We start from the raw sequence: 25826 nt of genomic DNA, 5'->3' as shown, positions 1-25826 counted from the left end.
GTGCTCTAGGCTCTATGGGCTCTTCTTTGGTTCCATATGAGACTGAACATAGTTTTTTCTAATTCTGTGAAGAAAGTCAATGGTAGCTTGAATCTATAAATTTCTTTGGGCAGTATGGCCATTTTCACTCTATTGATTCTTCCTATCCATGAACATGGAATGTTTTTCCATTTGTTCGTGTCCTCTCTTATTTCCTTGAGCAGTGTTTTGCAGTTCTCCTGGAAGAGATCAATCACTTCCCCTGTAAGTTGTAGTCCTAGGTATTTTACTCTCTTTGTAGCAATTGTGAATGGGAGTTCACTTATGATTTGGCTCTCTGTTTGTGTATTAATGGTGCATAGGAATTACTGTAATTTTTTCCCATTGATTTTATATCCCGAGACTTTGCTGAAGTAGCTTATCAGCTTAAGGAGATTTAGGGCTGAGATAATAGGGTTTTCTAAATATGCAATCATGTCATCTGCAAACAGAGACAATTTGACTTCGTCTTTTCCTGTTTGAATATACTCTATTTATTTATCTTGCCTGATTGCCCTGGCCAGAACTTCCAATACTACATTGAATAGGAGTGGTGAGAGAGGGCATCATTGTCTTGTGATGGTTTTCAAAGGGAATGCTTCCAGCTTTTGCCCATTCAGTATGATATTGGCTGTGGGTTTGTCATAAATAGCTCTAATTATTTTGAGATACATTCCATCAATAACTAGATTATTGAGAGTTTTTAACATAAAAGGGTGTCAAATTTTATTGAAGGCCTTTTCTACATCTATTGAGATAATTATGTGGCTTTTGCCATTGGTTCTGTTTATATGATGGATTACATTTATTGATTTGCATATGTTTAACCAGTCTTGCATCCCAGGAATGAAGCCGGCTTGATGGTGGTGGATAAGGTTTTTGATGTGCTGCTGGATTCAGTTTGCCAGTATTTTATGGAGGATTTTCTCTTCAATGTATATCAGGGATATTGTCCTGAAATTTTCTTTTTTTGTTGTGGCTCTGCCAGGTTTTGGTATTAAGATGATGCTGGCCTCATAAAATGAGTTAGGGCAGAGTCCCTCTTTTTCTATGATTTGGAATAGTTTAAGAAGGAATGATACCAGCTCCTGTTAGTACCTCTGGTAGAATTTGACTGTGAACCCATCTGGTCCTCGGCTTTTTTGGTTGGCAGGCTATTAATTACTGCCTCAACTTCAGAACTTGTTATTGGCCTATTCAGGGATTCGACTTCCTCCTGGTTTAGACTTGGGAGGGTGTATGTGTCCAGGAATTTATCCATTTCTTCTATATTTTCTAGTTTGTTTGCATAGAGGTGTATATAGTATTCTCTGATGGTGGTAACATATTTCTATGGGATCGTAGTGATATCCCCTTTATCATTTTTTATTGTGTCTACTTGATTCTTCTCTCTTCTTTATCGGTCTGGATAGTGGTCTATTATATTAATCTTTTCAAAGAAAAATAGCCCCTGGATTCATTGATTTTTTTGAAAGGTTTTTTGAGTCTCCATCATCTTAAGTTCTGCTCTAATCATAGTTATTTCTTGTCTTCTGATAGCTTTTACATTTGTTATCTCTTGCTTCTCTAGCTCTTTTGATTGTTATGTTAGGATGTCAATTTTAGAAATCTTGTACTTTCTCTTGCAGGCAATTAGTGCTATAAATTTCCCCCTAAACATGCTTTAGTGGTGTCCCAGACATTCTGGTAGGTTTTGTCTTTGTTCTCATTGGTTTCAAAAAACTTATTTCTGCCTTAATTTTGTTATTTACCCAGTAGTCATTCTGGAGCAGGTTGTTCATTTTCCATGTAGTTGTGTGGTTTTGAGTGAGCTTCTTAATACTGAGTTCTTATTAGATAGCCTTATAATCTTAGAGACTGTTTCTTATGATTCTCATTCTTTTGCATTTGCAGAGGTGTGTTTCACTTCCAATTATATGGTGAATTTTAGAATAAGTGTGATGTGGTGCTGAGAAGAATTTATATTCTGTTGATTTGGGGTGAAGAGTTCTTAAGACGTCTATTAAATCCACTTGCTCCAGAGTTGAGTTCAAGTCCTGAATATACCTGTTAATTTTCTGTCCCCTTGATCTGCCTAATACTGACAGTGTGGTGTTAAACTCTCCCACTATTTTTGTCTGGGAGTCTAAGTCTCTTTGTAGGTCTCTAAGAACTTGCTTTATGAATCAGGATGCTCCTATATTGGGTGCTCTTCTTGTTGCATTGATACTTTTATCATTATGTAATGCCCTCCTTTGTCTTTTTTTGATCTTTTTTGGTTTAAAGTCTGTTTTATCAGAGACTAGAATTGCAACCCCTGCATTTTTTTACTTTCCATTTGCTTGGTAAATATTCCTCCATCCCTTTATTTGAGCCTATGTGTGTGTTTGCACATGAGATGGGTCTCCTGAATACAGCACACCAATGGGTCTTAACTCTTTGTCCAATTTGTCAGTCTGTGTCTTTTAATTGGGGCATTTAGCCTATTTACATTTAAGGTTAATATTGGTATGTGTGAATTTGATCCTGTCATTATGATGCTACCTGGTTATTTTGCCATTAGTTGATGCAGTTCCTTAATGGCATTGATGGCCTTTACAATTTGATATAGTTTTGCAGTTGCTGGTATCAGTTTTTCCTTTCCATATTTAGCACTTTTTTTTCAGGAGGTCTTGTAAGGTGGATTTAGCGGTGACAAAATTTCTCAGCAATTGCTTTTCTGTAAAGGATTTTATTTCTCCTTCACTTATGGAGCTTAGTTTGACTGGATATGTAATTCTGGGTTGAAAATTCTTTTCTTTAAGAATGTTGAATATTAGCTCCCATTCTCTTCGGGCTTGTAGGGTTTCTGCAGAGAGATCTGCTGTTAGTCTGATGGGCTTCCCTTTGTGGGTAACACTACCTTTCTCTCTGGCTGCCCTTAACACTTTTTCCTTCATTTCAACCTTGCTGAGTCTGATGATTATGTGTCCTGGGATTGTTCTTCTTGAGGAGTGTCTTTGTGGTGTTCTTAGTATTTCCTGAATTTGAATGTTGGCCTGCCTTGCTATGTAGGGGAAGTTCTCCTGGATAATATCCTGACGAGTGTTTTCCGACTTGGTTCCATTCTCCCTGTTACTTTTGGGCACACCATTCAAATGTAGATTTGGTCTTTTCACATAGTTCCATATTTCTTGGAGACTTTGTTCATTCCTTTTCACTCTTTTTTCTCTAATCTTGTCTATACACTTTATTTCATTATGATAATCTTCAGTCTCTGATATCCTTTCTTCCATTTGATCAATTTGGCTATTGATACTTGTGTGTGCTTCATGGAGTTCTTATACTGTGTTTTTCAGCTCCATCAGGTCATTTATGTTCTTCTCTAAACTTGTTATTCTAGTTAGCAATTCCTCTAACCTTTTTTCAAAGTTCTTAGCTTCCTTGCATTGGGATAGGACATGCTCCTTTAGCTTGGAGGAGTTTGTTATTACCCACCTTCTGAAGCCTACTTCTGTCAATTTCATCAAACTCATTCTCCATCCAGTTTTGTTCCCTTGCTGGTGAAGAGTTGTGACCCTTTGGAGAAGAAGTGGTGCTCTGGTTTTTGGAATTTGCAGCCTTTGTGTGCTGGTATTTCCCTCATCTTCGTGGATTTATCTATTTTTGGTCTTTGATGTTGGGGCCTTTGGATGGGTTTTTTTGTGGACATCCTTTTTGTTGATGGTGATGCTATTTCTGTTTGCTAGTTTTCCTTTTAACAATCGGGACCTTATGCTGCAGGTCTGCTGGATTTTGCTGGAGGTCCACTCCAGACCGTTTGCCTGAAATATACGTTCTTCTTATGTGTACACAAAATATTCTCCCTAATAGTTTACATGTGTGGTCACAAAACAAGTCTTATTAAATTTAAGAAGATTTTACTCATACCAAATATCTTTCCTGATACAATGGTATTAAACTAGAAATCAATAGCAGAGAGAGAATTGAAAAATACACAAATGAGTGGAAATTAAGAAATGAAATTTTGAAGAACCAATGAGTCAAAAAAGAAATCACAAGGGAATTAAAAATATTTTAAACAATATCCAACAAATTAAAATGAAACACAACATACACAAACTCATAGGATACAGTAAAAGCGTTACTAAGAGACAAAATTTTATCAGTAAACATTCGTATGTTAAAGCAGTACGTTACAAAATAATTTAAAAACCTCTAATCTACAACCAAATTTTACCCTTCGAAAACTAGAAAAAGAAATAAACTAAACCCAAGGTAGCAGAAGGAGAGTAATTATAAAGATTAGAGCAGAAATAAATAAAATGGAAAGACAATATAGAAAATCAACTAAGCGAATACTTGGTTTATTGAAAAGATCAACAATAATGACAAAACTTTGACTAGGCTAATCCAAAAAGTTAAAAAATGTAAATAAAAATTAGAAATGAAAGAGTAGACATGACAACTGATGCCACAAAAACCAAAATGATTGTTAGAGAGTAATGTGGACAATTATGTGCCAACAAACTGAATAATCTAGAAAAAATAGATAAAATTCTAGAAATACGTGACATACCAACAATCAATTATGGAAAAACAAAAAATACAGACAGACATAAAACTAGTAAGGCAATTGAATCATTAATAAATTCTTCACATAAAGGAAGAGCCCACAACCAGATGGTTTTCCTGTAGAGCTTTACCAAGCATTTAAAGAAGAATTAGCACTGATCCTTCTCATATTCTTTAAAAAAAATTTGATGAGGGGAAAGCAGTTTCCAATTTGAGGTGAACATTACCCAGATATGAAAACCAGACAAAGATACTACAAAAAAATTAAACTACAAACCAGTACTCCTGATGAACTTGAATGCAAAAGTTCTCAAAAAGATACTAAAAAACTGAATTCAACTACCAATTTAAAAGATTATACACCATGATCAATTGTGACTTACTCCTGAAATGCAAGGATGGTTCAACATGAAAAAAAATCTATCCATGTAATTAACACACCACAGTAACAGAATGGCAGAAAAAAAAAAATCCCACATAGTCACCTCAATTGATGAAGAAAAAAGCATTTGTCAAATTCAATACGTTTTCACAATTTAAAATATAATACATTTTACAAACTAGGAACAGAAGGAAATTATCTCAACATAATAAAGGTAATTCATATATAAAAAGCCCACAGCTAACCCTAGACTGAATGATGGAAAACTGAAAGCTTTTCCTCTAAGATTAGGAATAAGGCAAGGATGCCCATTCTCAAGTCCTCTATTCAACATGCAACCCAAAGTTATAGCCAGAAGCAATTAGGCAAGACTAAGAAATAAAAGTCACCCAAATTCAAAAGAAGAAGTAAAATTATCTTTGTTTGCAGATATGAGCTTGCGTGTAGAGAACTCTCAAGTTTAAACACACACAAAAATGTTAGAACTAATAAACAAGTCTAAGGGAGTTGCAGAATAGACAACATAAAAAATCAGATGTTTCTATCCATTAACAATAAAAAAGGAAAACAATTTTACTTATAATAGCATCAAAAAGAATAATTAGGAATAATCTAACCCAAAAAGTTAAAAGTCTTTACACTGAAAACTAGAAAACATCATTGAGAAATTAAAGATGAAACAAATAAATGGAAAGACATTCCATGCTAATGTATTGGAAGAATTAATGTTGTTAAAATGTCCATACTAAGCAATGCAATCTATAGGTTCAATGCAATCCCTATCAAAATCTCAATGGTATTATGTTGCAGAAATAGAAAATCTATCCTAAAATTCATATAGAACCTCAACTAATTCTGAATAGTCAAAAAATTCTGGAGAAAGAAAAACAGAGCTGGGGCTTTACACTTTCTGAACTCAAGATATACTACAAAGCTGCAGTAATCAAAACAACGTGGTACTGGCATTAATTCAGACACACAGAAAAATGAAACAGAATAATCCTAAAATTAACCCTCAATATGTGATGAAATTATTTTAAACAAACTTGTTAAGGTTATACAATAGGGAAAGAATAATCTTCTCTTCAATTAATTGTATTGGAAAAACTGGATATCCTCATGCAAAAGAATGTTGGGCACTTATCTGATATTATGTGTAGAAATTGACTCAAAACAAATTAAATTCCTAAACATTAGACTTGAACTGTAAAAAATCCTAGCAGAAAACTTAGAGAAAACTATTTATGACTCTGGATTTGGCAATTATTTCCTGAATAGGACACCAAAAACATAGGCATTAGAAGCAAAAATAGACTTGACTACAGAAGAATTAAAATTTTTGTAAAATAAATAAAATGATCAACAGAGTGAAACAGCAACTTTTGAAATGGGAACAAATATTTTCAAACCATATGTCTGATAATACGTTAATAGCCAGAGTATCTAAATAATTCTTACAACTCAACAACAGCAAAATAAATAACCAGATTTAAAACTGGATGGAAGACTTGAATAGACATGTCTTCAAAGAAAATATGCAAATGGTCAATAAATATGTGAAAAGACGCTTAGCATTACCGATTATCAGGGAAATTCAAATAAAAACCACAGTGAGTTATCACCTGACAACCATTAGAATGGCCACTACCAAAACCAAAACAAAACGAAGTAAAAAACAGAAAATAAGAAGTGCTGGTGAGGATATGCAGAAATTGGAACCTTTGCCTCTGTTACTTAGAGTGTAAAATGATGTACCTGCTATGGAAAATAGTATGGTCATTCTTCAAAAAACTAAAAATAGAATTATCATATGATCCAGGAATCCCATTTCTGAGTGTATATCAAAAATAACTGAAAGCAGAGTTGTGAAAGGTATTTGTACACTCATGTTCATTGCAGCATTATTCACAATAACAAAGAATAACCAACCTAAATGCTCACTGTTCAAGGTTTGAATAAAGGTTGAATAAAGAAAATGTGGTATATGCATACAAAGGAATGTTATTCAATCTCACATAGGAATGAAATTTTGTCATATTCTACAACACAGATGAGTCTTAAGAACATTATGCTAAGTGAAATAAGCTAATCACAGAAAGAACAATACTGGATTATTCCAAGTGCACAAGGTGACTAAAGTGGTCAAATTCTTATAAACATAAAGTACAATGGTGTTTGCCAGGGGGTGACTCTGAGGAAAACAGGGAATAGTTTAAGGGGTATAGAATTTCCATTTTGCAATATCAAAAGTTTCTAGAGATATGTTACACACTAACGTACATAGACTTAAGACTACTCTTCTGAACACTTAAAATGGTAAAGATGGTAAATTTTAAGTTATGTGTTATTTCCCACAATAAAAAATATGCTCACTTTGGAAATAAATTTTGCAATTTATTTATATTTATTTATTTATTTATTTTTGAAACCGGGTCTCACTCTGTCACCCAGGCTGGAGTACAGTGGCATGATCTCAGTTCACTGCATCCTCAGCCTACCAGGCTCAAGCCATCCTCCCACCTCAGCCTCCCAAGTAGCTGGAACCACAGGCACATGCCACCATGCCTGGTGAATTTTATTTTATTTTTATTTTATTTTTATTTTTATTTTTGGTAGAGACGGCATTTTAACATGTTGTTCAGGTTGGTCTTGAGCTCCTGAGCTTAGATGATCTGCCAGCCTCGGCTTCTCAAAATGTTGGGATTATAGACATGGGCCACTGCACCCCTCTAAATTTGGCAATTTATTAACAAGTTAATTATACATCTATATAGTCACTCAGCAATTCCATTCTTAGGTATTTATTGTACTAAAATAAAATTATAAAACTGCCAAAACCCTTATACAAGAAGCTTCCAGTGATGGGATTGCTGGGTCAAATGGTATATACTTGAAATATATAAATCATTCTATTATAAAGACACATGCATGCGTACGTTCATTGCAGCACTATTCACAATAGTAAAGACATGGAATCAACCTAAATGCCCTTCAGTGATATAATGAATAACAAAAATGTACATATACACCATGAAATACTATGACACCATAATAAAAGAATGAGATCATGTCCACTGCAGGGACATGAATGGATGGAGCTGGAGGCCATTATCCTTAGCAAACTAACACAGGAACAGAAAATCAAATACTTCACATTCTCACTTATAAGTGAGAGCAATATGATGAGAACACATAGACAAATAGAGGGGAACCACACACACTGTGGCCTTTCGGTGGGATGTAGGGTTGGAGGAGGGACAAGATCAGGATAAGTAACTAATGGTCACTAAGCTTAATAACTGGTTTGTGTACAATGAACCCCCATGACACAAGTTTACCTATGTAACAACCGTGCACTTGTACCTCTGAACTTAAAATATAAGTAATGTGTCCAGCAGCTTTATTTATTATAGCAAAATACTGGAAACAGTGCTGGCATCTTCAACAGAAAGATGCATTAATAAATGTAATACATTCATACAATGAAATAATAAACAGCAATATAAATGAACCAACTAAGAAATATGTAGCATAAGTGAATCTGAAGGAAATTATTCATAAAGAAAGAAGCCAGAATAAAAAATAAAAAAAGTAGAATTCCATTCTATAAAGTTCTAGAAGAAGTGAAATAATGTATGAAGAAGAGAGTGTAAGTGAGTAGTCATTTCTGGGCTGTTATTTACTGGGAACAGTTTTATGATTGCAGGAAGTGGATTAAGCAAATGTGTGCCTTTTCAGAACTGCTCCGACTGTGCAAGATATTTGCATTTTATTGCATACAAATTATGTCTCAGTGAAAAATATATTATTCTTCAATTTTTCAGCAAAAGTATTAGATAATATACATTTCATTTTAGAAAATGCATCCAGAAAATAAAGTTGACAAATAACTTTTTAAGTAGTTCTATGTAAATTAGTACATTCCCACAAAGGCAAACGCTTTTCTTATATTCTCTCATCAGATTAACCTAAGCACACATTCTTGCTTAATAGTAATTTTTAGTTAGAGAAAATACATTCACCAAGTATTCTGATGAAATTTAATAGATATGCATAATGCATACATGATATTTGATATGATGCTTATTTTTAAAACAAGTAATACTTCTGCAATTGTATGTTAGAAAAAAAACCATAATGTGGTGATTCTATACTTGAAGAAAAAAAATCTGTTTCCTTTTCATAAGGGTTAGTAGAACACTTTGTAATATAAAGATATTTACAGTCACGAAAAAATTTCAACTTTAAGAAGAAATCACCAATTATTGTCAAAATAATAATTATGTAGCTATAATGATGTGAGCACTTTTATCTATTCTTTCTAAATGCTTACATGCACAATCTTCATTCAATGGGAGTTTGAGGAAAGCAGGTGCTCTTTTTAAAAATGACACTGTTAGAGTCACTTCTTCTCCAGCATTCCGAAGAACCTGAACCTAAAAAAAAGAATAAAAAGAATAAAACTATCATTACGTTTATCATTTTATATGATGACAAAGCCTTTAAATTATTGGTTGTTTTTTCCACCTTCCATTTTTCCCTAGTGGTCAGAAGCATTTTATAAAAGATAGAGGGAGGTAATTATTTATCATTTCAGTAAGAGTCATTAATGTGCATCCTCTTGTCACAATTTGTGATCCCCTGTTTATATACAATGTGCATCTTCCATTCATACTTATTGAGATCTTCTTGAATTTATAGTCTATATTAGGCAATATGACGAATCATGAAGTCCACAGAAAGACAGATATAATGTTCAGGACACTGTATTTATTAGTAAATATTAATAATTGTTGAACATCTATTATGCACCAATAAATTGAATAAGCTTTGGAGCATCCATTATGCAACATAAAATCGGCTAAGATATAAGAGAAAATTATTCTAAAAGCATAAAAATCTGATTCTGCCAATGTTGACCAGAGTACTAATTCAGATTAAATCAAATTGAACCAATTCACTCTAATCCTCTTGCAAAAAAAAAAAAAAAAAAAAAAATTGGCATTACATCTTCTACTTAATATTTTCTTTTCCCTGCAAACCTGTTATTATCAATAGCATCGGTTGTTATATAATGTTGAAGTCTGTTATTATCAATGACTCTCAACATTTTTAAAATTATAGAATAAGTAAGTCTAGTTTTTCCAGTTAAAATAATTTCAATGTCTCCAAAAATCATATCTAAAAATATAAGCATTGTAAAAACTTAAAAATTGTTTAAAAAACTAAAAGAACAAAGAAGCTGAAGAGCTATTTATACCAAATACATCTGAAAAAGATATTAATATATTTATGATTTTAAACGGTCATGTAAAATAAGAAGACAAGAATAATCAGTGAAAAAACAGTTCATAAACATGGAAATATATCTTGTTAAATACACTGAAAAATTGTTCAACCACAAATCATTAAAGAATTGGCTACTTAAAGCCAATTTACAATGACTTCTGGTTCTGACAAGATGGCACAGATGGCTGGGTGTGGTGGCTGGTGTCTGTAATCCCAATACTTTGGGAGACCGAGGCAGGTGGATCACCTGAGGTCTGCAATTCGAGACCAGGCTAGCCAAAATGGTAAAACCTCTGTCTCTACTAAAAATACGAAAAAAAAAAAAAAAAAAAAAAAATTAGCCGGTTTTGGTGGCAGGCATCTGTAATCCCAGCTACTCGGGAGGCTGAGGCAGAAGAATCGTTTGAACCTGGGAGGCAGAGGTTGCAATGAGCCGACACCACACCTCTGCACTCCACCCTGAGCAGCAAGAGCGAAACTCCGTCAATACATACATACATACATACATACATACATACATACATATATATATATATTTTTAAACGGACAAGCTCATCTCTCTCTGCTCCTCCCCAAGAAGTACAACCGTAAACACTGAAGAGAAGAGACAACCAAATAAGAACTCTGAAAGACGGAAAGAGAAGGGAAACCTGATTACGGGTCTCAGGACAGCACTGAACAGCACAGAGACCGGATACATTACCTGCTCCACCAAACAGAGGAACACCAAACAGGCCGGGCATTTTCTCCGCCCCATCATTAAAACAGACAGCATGCTAGATAGGCTCACACTACCTCTGGATTGTAAGAGATCCCCACTAATACCAGGCAGGACCACAAACATCAGTGAGTGGTGACAACTGGAAGCCAGCAGAAGTGCTAGCCTTCTCCCTGGGTGTGAGAATACTCTGCCCCACTCGGAGGCACTGTGTAACCGGGAACACTGGCAGCGGTACCTCCTCATACGTGCCCAGTGAAAGAGGCTGCTTTGTGAAGATCCTGAGACTACCCTCCCCCGCCTAGAGACACCGTCCTAGCAGAGAGTACCAGCAAAGATAGACTTGCTCCAAAGTCCCCATTATCCTACCTCCTCTACAGCAGGGAGGAACCCTCCATAACCAGCACTGACCTGGGAAAACTTTTTCCATCCCTTCAGACTATCCCAGCAGGGAACAGTGGGTGCCCATTGATACGAGATAAATCAGTCAGAAAAAGCAGCACCAAACGGCTCTAAAACATATGTCGTAAGTGGAATCATGGTCCATAAACCCGTGAGCTAAATAGTAAATTTCTGCTTAAAAAAAGAAATCTCAAGTAAGAGGCAGTCACCTAACATAATAAACAAAATGACCAGGATATAGTAAAACTTATATATCATATTGAGAACCAGAAAAATCACAATTTTAAAGGGAAGAAGTAATCTACTAATACCAATGAGATAAATCACATATTGGAACTCTCTGACAAGGATTTTGAAGCAATCAACAAAAATGATGCCATAAGAAATTACAAGTTTTTTTGATTCAAGTGAAAAATTATAAAATCTCAGCAAAAAAATAAGTTATGTTGTAATATCCAAATAGATATTACACAAATATTTTTTCATAAATTTTAAAAACACTTGGGGATAGTTCCATAACAGAGTAGGAATGAAAGAGAGTAGAAGTAACAAAAATGAGGACAGAATAATATAATTCACCTAATCTGAACAATAAAGACTATATAGACCAAAAAAAAAAAAAAAAAGAAAAAGAAAAAGAAAGAAAGAAAAAATAACCTGAAGGATAGTAATAAAATATATAAAATGCATATCATATGAGTCACAGAAGAGAGGAGAAAGAAGAGGGACTGAAAGAGTATTTAAACATATAATGTCTGAAAATTTCTCAAATTGGATGACAGATATGAGCCCACAGATTTAAGAAACTTAACAAACCTCGAAAGGATCTTGTCAAATAAATCTACACTAAGACACATCATAATTAAAAGTTTGCAAACTAAAGATAAAAAAGAACAAACTTTTAAAACTTTTAAAAGGAGCCAGATAAAAGACTTATGTAAATATTATTAAATGTTTTAACAAATCAAACAATACAACATGATCAATGCAAATCAGATAATACAACATGATCAACTGAAGTTTAATCCAGGAATACAAGGTTGGTTTAACATTAGAAAATCAATTGGTGTAATTAACCACATAAAAACCTAAGTTGAAATATCAAAAAACATTTGGCAATATTCAAAATTCATATCTGTTGAATGCTTTAAACAAAGTAATGGTAGAACAGAACTTCCTCAAACTGACAGAGGGAAAGCTATAAAAAAAAACTACAAGTAATATCATTACTAAATGGTAAAAGACTAAAGGCCTTAATGACTTCAGTTTAGAAAAAATAAAAGAATGTCCACACAATCTACTTTAAGTCAACATTTCCATAAAGGTACTAGGCAGGGCAATATAGAGAAAAAAAGTAGTTATCTATATTTGAAAAGAAAGTACAAAAGCATCTATCTGCAGATGACATGATGGCTTACAAAAAAGTGCACTAGAATCTACCAAAAAATAAAATAAAATAAAATAAAAATCTCCTAGAACTAATCATAACTAATCTTTTTAGCAGAGTTTCAGGAAATAAGATAAATATAAAATAATTATATTTCTTTATAAAAAATCAGAATTTCTAATTTAAAAAATTTATAAAATCACCAAAATCATGAAATATTTATGTATCAGTCTAACAAAAGTAGTAAAAGCCCTGTATACAAAACATTGCTATGAGTAATTTTTAAACATTTAAATATATGTGTCACAAAATTCAATATTTATCTACTCTAATTGACATATGAGAATCCCAGCAGACTTTTTAAAAAAAAATTGACAAACTGTTATTAAAATTCATGTGGAAATTTTAAAAATCCAGGATAAACAAACCACCTTTGGAAAATAAAAACAAAGCTATTACACCAACATCGTTTGATTTTAAGAGATATAAAAATACTATAATCATCAAGACATTGTGCTATCAAAAACATAGATAAAATAATAATATAATATGATGTAATATAATGTAATATAATATAATGTAATATAATATAATATAAAATGTGTCCAGAAATAAATGCAAACAAAAATAAACAACTATTTTTCAACAATATTGCAATGAAGTAGAGAAAGTAAAATCTTTTTAACAAATTGTGCTGGGACAATTTCAAATCCTCATTAGAAAAGAAAAGGAGCTTTGATCTATACCTTACATGACATACTAATACTACTTCAGAGTGAATCAATCACCTGAATGTAAAGTCTAAGCTTATAAAACTTCTAGAAGTAAACTTTGGAGAAAACCATTGTGGCATTGAGGCAGGATTTATTTTTGTAGTTATTAATCCAAAGTACATCCCGTAAAAACACAAATTGTTAAGTTGGGAGTAATCAAAATTGAACCATTGTTTTTTACACAATATGCTTTTAAGAGAGTCACAAACTTTGAGAAAATATTTGTAAATCTTTTTCTGATAAATAATATACACCTGGAATATATTTTAAAACACTCAAAACTCAATAATAATACAAATGACCTAATAAAACATGAGAAAAAAATCTTAGGCAGGTATATCCTTGAACTTATGTTGATGGCAAATAAGTGCATGAAAATATGCTTAACATAATTAGGGAAATGTAAATTAAAACTATAATGAGATACCACTATAAATCTTCTGAAATGTCCAAATTATATACGCCTCAGATACTAAGTGCGTGTAAGGTGTTGGAGGAACTGGACCGCTCAGAGACTAAGAATAAAAATTTTAAATGTTACAATGATTTTAGAAAATAATTTAGCAATTTCATAAAATTGAAACATGCCACACTACATGATCCAGTAAATTTATTTTTAGAAATTTATCCAAGAGAAATGAAAGTAAATGTCCTTACAAATACTTTTCATGAATATTCATGGCAGCTGTATTTTTAATCAGAAAATTTAGAAAACTCAAATGTCCATCAGAAGGTAAATGGGTAAACAAACTCAAGTATATCCTTATAATGGAGTGTGACTCTACAATAATAAGAAAAAATGAATGAGTGATGGGTACATGATACCAGGTGAATAAATATAAAATAATTATATTAAATGAAAGAAGCCAGAAAACATAGTACCAACTACAGGATTACATTTACATAAAATTGTAGAAAATGTAAACAAATGTATAGTGCCACAAAGCAGATTAGCGATTGTTCAGGGATTGAGGAGAAGAGAAGAGGCAGAAGGACAGATTATACAGTGGCAAGATTAAACTTTTAGGGCAAATGAGTATTTTATTATCTTGATTGTGTTGGTGGGTATTTTATGTTATGGATTGCTGGACACAGTACTGTGAAGATATCAATTCTGCCTTATTTTTCTATAGATTCAGGATAATCTCGTTGAAAGTTCCAGTGTTATTTCTTTTACTTTTTTTGGCTTAGAATGAATTTATGAACTTGGCTTCTGTATTTGTATTGACATTATATTATAACCTCTAAATATTAATATAATCAATATTATATGACAATATTGAGAATTTCTGATAAATTAAAATATATGGTGCAGTGGAAAAAGATAGATAAGTGCTCATATTCTATAGTAAGTGTAAAATAGATAATATCTAGGATTAAACAAAAAGAAATAATGGTATGAAAATCAATTTTGAATAAGTATATAAATATAGGAATATGTGAATATGGGTGTAGATATGGGAAAAATATGACCTGTATAGGTTAAATATGGTTGCCTACGAAATAGGCAATGGACAATTGCTTTACTTTTTTTATTTTATTTTATTTTATTTTATTTTTTTATTATTATTATACTTTGAGTTATAGGATACATGTGCATAACGTGCAGGTTTGTTACATATGTATACTTGTGCCATGTTGGTGTGCTGCAGCCATCAACTCATCAGCACCCATCAACTCGTCATTTACATCAGTAAAGCTTTACATTTGTGCTTCAATCTTAAAGTTTTTTTCAAATATAAGTGAAAAATATAAGAATGTTAAACAATAATAAAAACTCACCCTAAAGAGATAATGATTTTTTAAAATATAAGGTCACTTATGAGTATCTGTGTAATCATAATTTTAAGTCTTTGACAAACACACATTTTTTAATTAATTCAGGATTATTAATCTTTTCAGGGAATAGGGTTGAGATAGTATATTTTTTCAGTTTTTCTTCTATGGTTTAAATGCGTATTATATCAGCCTGATACTGTCAGGTTTGAAAATATAGGTTCTATATCTTGAATAATAATGAATGAATTCTTCCTGCCAAATCAGAAATTACCAATAAATCCAGTTGTCCTTTTTACTTTCATTCACATTTTATAATTCAAATAAAATGTTGTGAATTTTAATCAGATAAAGTATTAGCACAGTTATTCTCTCAAACTTCTATAGGTGAGTACCCAAGCAAGAGGATTGATAAATGGTGACAATCAATAAGAATAGAAAAGAGAAATTAAATTCAAATATATATTTATGGATTTAATCTAATATTAAAACCACTACAAATCTAACGACTCAGTTCATGAACTGAAAATTCTTAAGTTCCATTCATCTATTAAGAAGAAAAGTTCAGCCGGGCGCGGTGGCTCACGCCTGTAATCCCAGCACTTTGGGAGGCCGAGGCGGGCGGATCACGAGGTCAGGAGATCGAGACCACGGTGAAACCCCGTCTCTACTAAAAATACAAAAAATTAGCCGGGCGCGGTTGTGGGCGCCTGTAGTCCCAGCTACTCGGGAGGCTGAGGCAGGAGAATGGCGTGAACCCGGGAGGCGGAGCTTGCAGTGAGCCGAGATCGCGCCACTGCACTCCAGCCTGGGCGACAGAGCGAGACTCCGTCTCAAAAAAAAAAAAAAAAAAAAAAAAAAAAGAAGAAAAGTTCATACAACGTTTTTTGGTTCTTTGCCCTTTCTGATTTCCCCTTGGAGGCCATTCTAACTTCTATGAGATTCTAAGGAGGAATTTAGCTAGCTGCCACTACTCTGGAATATAAAGCCAAGGATGCCCATAGCTGAGCTTGCTTTTAATTGATAAAAAGAAGGCACTGCTGCTTTGTCCATGCATATTTTAAGCACACATCAGGAAACACGTACACACCTCCCTTCACAGACAGCAAGGGCAGGAAGATTAGTCTGTGAGGATCATAGTTACTGACCTCACATAATATCAGGAAATCAAGTAAGACTTTGATCTTAAGAGAGTCAGATTGACGTATTTCTGCCCACTAGTAACAATGATGGAAAACAGTCACCTAGAATGTGACATTAACATTGGACTTATCCCACTTGACATAAGTAAATTATTTCCTTATTCTGGATCCTATCTGAAAAGGATCTTAAAAATGACTTTGAGGGTTGATATTGAAACAGATCACTTTACAGATAAAATAGGCTAATCCAGAAACTATAATATGCTTGACTGTTCACTCTAAAATAGTGACTATATGTGGAAACCAAATGAATGAATCATTTTTTTTTTTATGCACTGGTTTATGAACTGAAGGAAAAATAAGAAGTTGGCTTATTACGGGTATTACTGGGTGACAGCTTTGGTTGAAACTGTAATGTAAAGGCTTTCATGCCGGGGTTAGGGAGTCCTCCTGCCATTGTGTATCTACTAGCACATTCAGGTTTACAGAGAAGTCTTCTGGTGGCAGGGTGAGGGAGCATACTGCCCTTCTGTGGTTTCCTGCAGGCATATACATTCACAACTGCAGATTGCTCACAGGGTCATGGCAGTGGCTAGCCATGGGCAGGAGATAAGGCCTTCTTAAGAGAGAAGCATTTGAGCAAGAAATGAGTCTGTAATATTCACAAGAGCTGGTACTGTTGGACTGAAAGTAAATCAAGTGTATTAGCAGAAATTTCCCTGCTGGAAAGTAGGGTATAGAGCTGCATCTAAGAAAACTTTATCACATAACTTTTGGAAGTAGTGGATTAATCAACTATGTGAAGTCAAATATAATTGGGAATGTGGAGGAAACAACTGAAAAAAAAAAAAAACCAAGAATTTGACATGATTGAGACACATCAGCTCTCATCTTTGTTGCTGCAACCACAGGATACAGGACAGAGCTGGAAAAGCTAGAAATACATCACATTAGGGATGGGGAGTGAGATTATCGTCGACATAATAGCACAAGGAAGGTAATGTGATGTTCCTGAGGAGGCATTGTATGCATTCATTCGTTTTATTATTTTTCTCTGCATTTTAATTTTTAAAAATACTTCATAAATACATAGAAATGAAATAGGAATATTTCAATAGCCATTTCTAGTGTAAATTTTATGTCGTTTAAAATGAAAAGTCCCAGCAAGAATGTCCATCTGGTTATATGATGAAAGAAGGAACTATGAATAATTAAAAATTTCAGAATTCCTAAAATTTCAGCCTAAAATAGTGTATAATTATGCAATAATGTTTGATTTTGATAATTATTTATTACAATTAAGAATGCAGTTTCAGCTCTCAGCTCTAACAAAAATAACAAATCTTAGTGAAACTAATCATAATACAAATAATAATAAATTATTGAATTTCAATATAGAAAAGAGCCACTTATTTTAGTTAGACAAGAATATTGAAACATTTGATAAAATTGTACTTATTTAAGGTAATGACTTAATATTTAAGGTTATGACTGAAAATAATTCATTGTTTTCAAAGACTCAACTAAAACAAGATTCTATATAATGAAAGTGTATAAAGAGACATATCCTTCTTAGTTAAACTTTAATTGAAGTAAAATACATTATTAGCTAGTTTACATCGCTATGGAAATACTATTTCAGCATTTGTTGTAATTCCAAGATGATTTCCTCAATAACTCAAGCAACCTTTTCTTTTTTATTTTAATTGTTGTGTGGCCAACTGAGTAGTTCAAGATCCATTACAACTGATAAAATTTCTACTTTGAAAAAGCATCAGGAACAGAGGGATAAAACTGAGTTTTATCTAATTCTTAAAGACGAGATGATTCCAGTAGGAAATCATGTATCTTCAAACCATTTTATTAAAGTAAATTTAAATGAAAATTAAAAATAAAGGCAGACATAGTAGTATAAATAAAATAAACAAGGGACAATTATTAATATAAATATATATGCCAATACTGTATTTTGAATACATATGGAATTCAGCAAGTGAGAAATGAAATTTTGCTATGAGCAAGTGGTCCTTATTTCAAAAGAGAAATCTTGAATAAATATCCAGGAATTATTAGGAATATAATTAATTTCCTCAAAAAGTTGTGTGTGTGTGTGTGTGTGTACATATATATGTGTGTGTGTGTGTGTGTATATGTATGTGTGTGTGTGTGTGTGTGTATATATATATATTTTTACATGTTTCTGCCTTCAATGAAAGATTCTGAAAGGATGTTTGGTCAAATTGAGCAGCAATTCCTAATGAAAACTCTAAGAAAAGTAGGAATAGAAAAAAAAAAAAATTCCCTGGCATGCCCCTCCCCCCAAAACCCTCCAACTTAGGGATCTCTTTAATATTTCTAAAAGAAATTTCAATTTTTTATTTGCCTGTATTTGCTGGAACTCATAAAATATTGTTGAAAAATAATGGAGATAATGATCATCTTTATTTGGTACCTGACTGTAGTTGACATGGTTTTATTATTTTTTATTTTTTTTCAGCAATTACCAGTTGCCTTTATTTATATAAAAGTATATTAAATACTCTCAATATATACAAGTAAAAAATATTATCTATATAAATAGAAAATTTCCATATACAAAATCTTTTTTAAAATTATACATGTATATACAGTGTTGAGCTTAGAAGCTGTATCTTAATTCTTAATCTCTGTATAGTTTGTACAGTAGGCTTATAAAAACAGAATTATTGGTCAAATGTTGAATCAACACCACTCAAGTCAAAGTACTAAATGATAAAGCGTATTAGGAAGGTGCCCAAAATGCAGAATTCTCCTGCATTTAATACACTAATTGAAGGTTTGCCAATTGTTTTGAATTTCCAAATGTACTCCTTAAAATAGAAAAAGAACCTAAATACAGTATTACAAACATTAGAAAAGTCTGCACAATTTCCATCTTAGTTTCCTACATGGTTTGAGGTCAGTCTTTCAAAAGCTCTTCAAAAGTTCATTCAGGAATATGTAAGGCATTCATTCATTTGTTTTTGGTTGGATGATCTCAGTACAGAATATATCATCTAAAGGATGACATACGTAGAAGGTCCAGAGTTTTAAAAACTACAGCAACTTGGAATTGGTTGTACCATCATGCTCTAAAATCCCTGTTTGTATTTCCACATATTCTACTATCTTAAGAGTTCTGTTTTCTGCATATGGCTAGCCAGTTTTCCCAACACCATTTATTAAATAGGAAATCCTTTCCCCATTGCTTGTTTTTGTCAAGTTTGTCAAAGAGCATATGGCTGTTGATGTGTGGTGTTATTTCTGAGGCCTCTGTTCTGTTCCACTGGTCTATATATCTGTTTTGGTACCAGTATGCAGAAAACTGAAACTGGATTCCTTCCTCATACCTTACACAAAAATTAACTCAAGATGGATTATAGACTTAAACATAAGACCTAAAACCATAAAAACTCTAGAAGAAAACCTAGGCATTACAATTCAGGACATAGGCATGGGCAAAGAATTCATGACTAAAACACCAAAAGCAATGGCAACAAAAGCCAAAACTGACAAATTGGGTTAAACTAAAGAGCTTCTGCACAGCCAAAGAAACTACCATCAGCGTGAACAGGCAACCTACCTAATGGGAGAAAATTTTTGCAATCTATCCATCTGGCGAAGGGCTAATATCCTAAATCTACAAAGAACTTAAACAAATTTACAAGAAAAAGCAAACAATTCCATCAAAAAGTGGGCAAAGGATACGAACGGACACTTCTCAAAAGAAGACATTTATGCAGCTCATCATCACAGGTCATCAGAGAAATGCAAATCAAAACCACAATGAGATACCATCTCACACCAGTTAGAATGGCAATCATTAAAAGGTCAGGAAACAAAAGATGTTGGAGCAGATGTGGAGAGATAGGAATATTTTCAAACTGTTAGTGGGAGTGTAAATTATTTCAGCCATTGTGGAAAACAGTGTGGCGATTCCTCAAGGATCTAGAACGATAAATATCATTTGACCCAGCAATCCCATTACTGGGTATATACCCAAAGGCCTATAAATCATTCTGTTATAAAGACACCTGCACACATATGTTTATTGCAGCACTGTTTGCAACAGCGAAGATGGAGCCAACCCAAATGTCCATCAATGATAGACTGGATAAAGAAAATGTGGTGTATATACACCATGGAATACTATGCAGCCATAAAAAAGGATGAGTTCATGTCCTTTGCAGGGACATGGATGAAGCTGGAATCCATCATTCTCAGCAAGGTAACACAGGAACAGAAAACCAAACACCACATGTTCTCACTTATAAATGGGAGTTGAACAATGAGAACACTTGGACACAGGGAGGGGAACATCACACACTGGGGCCTGTTGGGGGTGGCGGGCTAGGGGAGGGACAGCATTAGGAGAAATACCTAATGTAAATTATGGGTTGATGGGTGCAGCAAACCACCATGGCACGTATATACCTATGTAACAAACCTGCACATTCTGCACATGTATCCCAAAACTTAAAGTATAATAAAAAAAGACTTCATTATATTTATTTATTAATAACTTTTTAATGAATACTTTTTATGGGCCAAGTGTCATGCTGGACTCTTGGAATCTGTCTGTCAATAACATGGCTTGCTGTTATCGTGTCATTGCCTAGCACTCATTTTCAAGGGGCAGGAACAGGTGATGGAAGATAGACATTAGGTGAGCACAAAGTAGACAATACGAAAGCCCAGAAAGGGAGACGTTGAGAGGTGCTCTTAGGCAAGGAAAACGGCAGGCAGAGCAGACAAGCAAGAACAGAGCTGTGTGGAGAGTTATTTTAAATACATCAGTGAAGGTAGGACACATTCATAGGATTTCTGACCAAAAGATAGAAGGAGGTAAGCATGTTTGCCATACAGATACTTAGATAAAGGGCGTGCTAGACTCTTTGGAAACATTGAAAAACTGAGTGACTTGCTCAAATGTAGCACCTCATATATGGTAGCCTGACAAGTAAAACTACATGTAAACATGAGTTCTCCATTTTTTTCCACTGTGCCTTCCGCTTAAAATAGTCAGTGGCAAATCTTGCAGAATTTCTTAAAAAACATATTTTACTCTCATAGCAATTTCAGGACAATCATCACCTATCAACTTCTACATGGGTCTTTATCTGCAGAACCCAGCTGCACAGCACCACTTCACAGCCCTAGTTCTGAGGAGAAGGAAGACTCTACCTAGATACAGTAAACAAGATAGAATGGACTAAGTAGCTTCTTTCCACATTGATAAGACTCCGTTTGTTTAAGTTACTTATTTGTGTATATTTTCTTTTGAGATCAAGAAGCAGAGTTTAAATTAACTCAGCAAACATATATCAAATGTCTATCACATTCAAAACACCATATAAAGTAACACAGAATATGCAATGAAGAAATGGAGTTGATAAAGCCCTTTAGTTCTAGAGACTTCTAAGCTGATGGGAAGACAAATGTTTACAACCACTTAAAAGAAAAAAAAAGGCATAAGAAAAGTTTGTAAAAGTAAATAGCATTATGTAAAAAACCCAGGCCCAAATCTAGTCTGCATAAAAGGTAGTCACAGTGTTTTTTTAGCTTCTGTGCTAGTAATACTGACATCACTGGAATGTGGTGCAGTTGTCTCATTGCTTAGTGTGATACAACAAACAAGGAAACCAACAAAGCCTACGCAACCCTGCACACACAACCTTATGGCCCCAGCAGTTTTTCAACAAGTTTCTACAGTGCCCTCTTGGTCACATCTCAGAGACTACCAGTGACTTCCTCAAATGAGCAAAGTTTCCATTATCGAATCAAATGTAATCACGTGTTTACTGAGGCCCCAACATACTTAAGTCAGACCCATGTTGAATGTCCCTACACCTTCCTTCAATGACAGACAGTATACTTATAAAATGCAATCATTGCACATGAAATGAAATATACTCAGTTCAAATCTTGCAGATGGGAAGAAAGGACATATTTTACAGACTGAAAGGTTATAGCATATTTCCTTATTTTTTTTTTTTTTTCTTTGAGATGGAGTCTCTCTCTTGTTGCCCAGGATGGAGTGTGATGGCACGATCTCAGCTCACTGCAACCTCCCCTTCCTGAGTTCAAGCGATTCTCCTGTCTCAGCCTCCCAAGCCGGTGGAATTGCAGGCATGCACCACCACGTATGGCTAATTTTGTATTTTTAGTAGAGACGGGATTTCTACTCTTGGACAGGCACTCGGACAATCCACGTGCCTCGGTCTCCCAAAGTGCTGGGATTATAGGCATGAACCACTGTGCCAGGCCCAGCATATTTCTTATACATAAATACAATATATTTCAGGCAGGATACTGAGGTGGAGAACATGTCTATATCAAGAAAATCCAGGCTGGGCATGGAAGCTCACACCTGTAATCCCACTGCTTTGGGAGACCGAGGTGGGCAGATCACCTGAGGTCAAGAGTTCGAGATCAGCCTGACCAACATGGTGAAACCCTGTCTTTACTAAATACAAAAAATTAGCCAGGAATGGTGCTGCATGTCTGTAATCCCAGGTACTTGGGAGGCTGAGGCAGGATACTCGCTTGAACCTGGGAGGCTTAGGTTGCAGTGAGCTGAGATTGTGCCATTGCTCTCCAGCCTGGGCGACAAGAGTGAAACTCCATCGAAAGAAAGAAAGAAAGAAAGAAAGAAAGAAAGAAAGAAAGAAAGAAAGAAAGAAAGAAAGAAAGAAAGAAAGAAAGAAAGAAAGAAAGAAAGAAAGAAAGAAAGAAAGAAAGAAAGAAAGAGAAAATCCAGAGTGTTTACATAAAGCCTCACACATATTTGATACAACCACATTAGATGGAAATAACTTATACACATATTTACTCTAAATTCCTAATAGTAAAACCATAGCTATATAAATGTTTAGCTTGAAAACTACGTACCATATTTAAGTAGAATTTGTGAAGAAAAAGAAAGAAATCATAACACTTATCCTTATTTGAATAGAATTTTGTATAGGTTACTTCAAGCATAAAGAATTATCAAGATCTGAAAACAAAGGTAAACCCTATCACGCCCACATTAGATTTGCAGCTTCAGAATACAGTTGCTAAATATTTGTTTATGCACATTATCACAAAATGTTTGCACAACATGGAACTAAGAAGTAAATATTGCAGAATTGCTTACACTGTTCCCTGCCATATACTGTCATTTCAGTTCATTGCGTGAGTCATTTGAACATGCTATTCTGAATTTTAAATGCCATCCCCTTTGATATACACTGAGTACAGTATAAATACCCTGATACCATTAGCAGCATTGTTAGGGCCACCATGGAGTGAGCTGTGCTAGCACTTTCATGGTGACTGTAGCCTGCATAGGGAGAAACACAGCTGTACCACCACGAGAAAACAGTGGTTTCTTTGAGAGTCCAGTAATTTTAAACACTTAAAATTAGATGTGTATATGCCAAATATAACGTATTAAATGAGTAGGGAGAAAACTGTCTGCCTTACATGTTGCTAAATACATGAAAAAAATACATAGATCCATTCTATCACTTCATGATTATTTTAAATTTCAGCCTTCAGAGAGGTTTGCTATGCACAAAAATGTCAGACATAGGATAACTGTAAAAACCACCAAGATATTTATCAAATTATACAAGATGCAGGCACTTTATGGGACTCTTCAATATTTAATACATACTTAGAAGTAATTTATGACCCATCTTACATGAAAATTAGTGTGAATATCTAAAAATAACCCATAAAATTATAATATTGTCACCTTTCTATTTTATCTCAGACTTCTTTCGAGTCTACTATTCTACTTCAAGCCTTGTTTTTTTTCCAAGAGAGTCCTAAAGGACATTCCCATCACCTGGTACCTGAATGATAAGAAAAATCAATAAATAAAACATCTTTGGGAAATTTCTTGTGTCCATGCTCTGAGCTCAGGTGCAGATGTCAGCATCATACCAACTCTCCTCCAAACTAAATGCATCATTATCTCAACGCAAATAAACCTCCAGGTAAGGAGCACACATATCAATGGCAATATATTAGGCATAGTTTAGTGCTAATGCATTCGCCCCCTCATATTCCATAATTGCATTTTTCAGAGGCCACTTGCCTAGAATCCTTGCATCTATGTGGCTTCAGCAATGTTGTAGAAACAGGGAATTCAAGCTCTGTCTCTCTACTCTCTAAATGAACTGAAGTAAACGATTGCTGATTTTATAATCTATAGACTATTTACTTCAGACCTAAGATTGAAATGGGTTATGTTCCGTGAGAGATTTTAGAGGAATGAGTGCTCATTGGGAGTTTGCGAACTCACAATGAGAGTGTGAAAACTCACAAATAATATTTTCAAATGAGACAGTGTTACAAAAACTACTGAGGGTAATTCTCACAAACATTTTCTTTGCAAAGCAGGTGGTAAGTAGGCAGGGATGGGGAAGCTGGGCTCCCTGCCCTTGTGGAGGATTAGAAAGGAAGCCCCACATGCCTTTGAAGTCCCGTCATTCTCACCCTATCTGCCTCAGTTATATTTGGAGTCTAGGGTAGGATAAGAGTTCACATTTGTTAGTAAGAAGAGGAGGAAAAAGAGCAGCTTTTACATTCATATCTACTATCACGGTGGTCTCCATAGCAACCTGGGGCAGCAGAGCCTCCATAGAGAGCTAGTCCACAACTACAACTTAGTGGGAGGATAGAGGAGGCATGAGAGAGACATCCTGACAGATTGACTGGAGCAGCAATTTGTCAGATCACTGGACTGGGAAATGGCTACAGCTCTGCTGATTCTGTTCCTATGTTCACTTCATAAACTGGGGACTGAATAAATATGTCTGTAACATGTTGCATGCAGGCTTGAAAATCCAGGACCAGAACTGTTTCCATTCACTGCTGGGATTGACCACCTCACTTCCATGACTCTGCAGAAATCACAAAACTGATTAGTAACAAAAAACATTACTCATTAAGGGAAGCCGTTAAGAGCAACAAAGCATGCGTTCTTTTTGATATTGATTAGTGAAAGAGACGTAAAAAGATTTCATAGATATTTTCCACACCAATCATCAAAACATTCCTTGATGTAAGTAGAAGTACATAACTTCATTCCAATTATTGATGAGGAAAAGTATCTGAAATCAATATGATTTCTTTAATGACATCTAGAGTAATAGGAATCCAAAGTGCAGTCCTCTTGTTCTCAAAATGCAACCTCAGTGCTTTTCTTAACGTAGAACAGTTATGTTTTTAAATTTCATTTGCTGTGGTCATAATTATTTGCTACTCACTAAACATAAAATCTTCATATTCCTTGAATATACAGAGCACAATTACAGGGAAATAGTATAAAAATCCCCAAATAAAGCAAATGTTACACATTGCCCACTGTAGAATCTAATAATACTTTATATTGTAT

General features: G+C 34.2%; 1 protein-coding gene across 10 annotated transcripts in view; it reads right to left on the bottom strand.

Annotated features, from left to right (window-relative positions):
* Nucleotides 1-25826, bottom strand: part of SNTG1 (syntrophin gamma 1) — an 878369-nt gene that overhangs the window by 289852 nt on the left and 562691 nt on the right. For all 10 annotated transcript variants that reach the window (XM_045398223.3, XM_065519199.2, XM_005563291.5 and 7 more), the window contains one exon: nt 9267-9369. In XM_045398223.3, coding sequence (XP_045254158.2) covers nt 9267-9369 — 103 coding nt within the window. The remainder of the gene's footprint in view (nt 1-9266; nt 9370-25826) is intronic.

The sequence above is a fragment of the Macaca fascicularis genome, chromosome 8 (assembly GCF_037993035.2).
Source record: "Macaca fascicularis isolate 582-1 chromosome 8, T2T-MFA8v1.1".
Lineage (NCBI taxonomy): Eukaryota > Metazoa > Chordata > Mammalia > Primates > Cercopithecidae > Macaca > Macaca fascicularis.
This window is presented reverse-complemented; position numbering and strand designations above follow the sequence as displayed.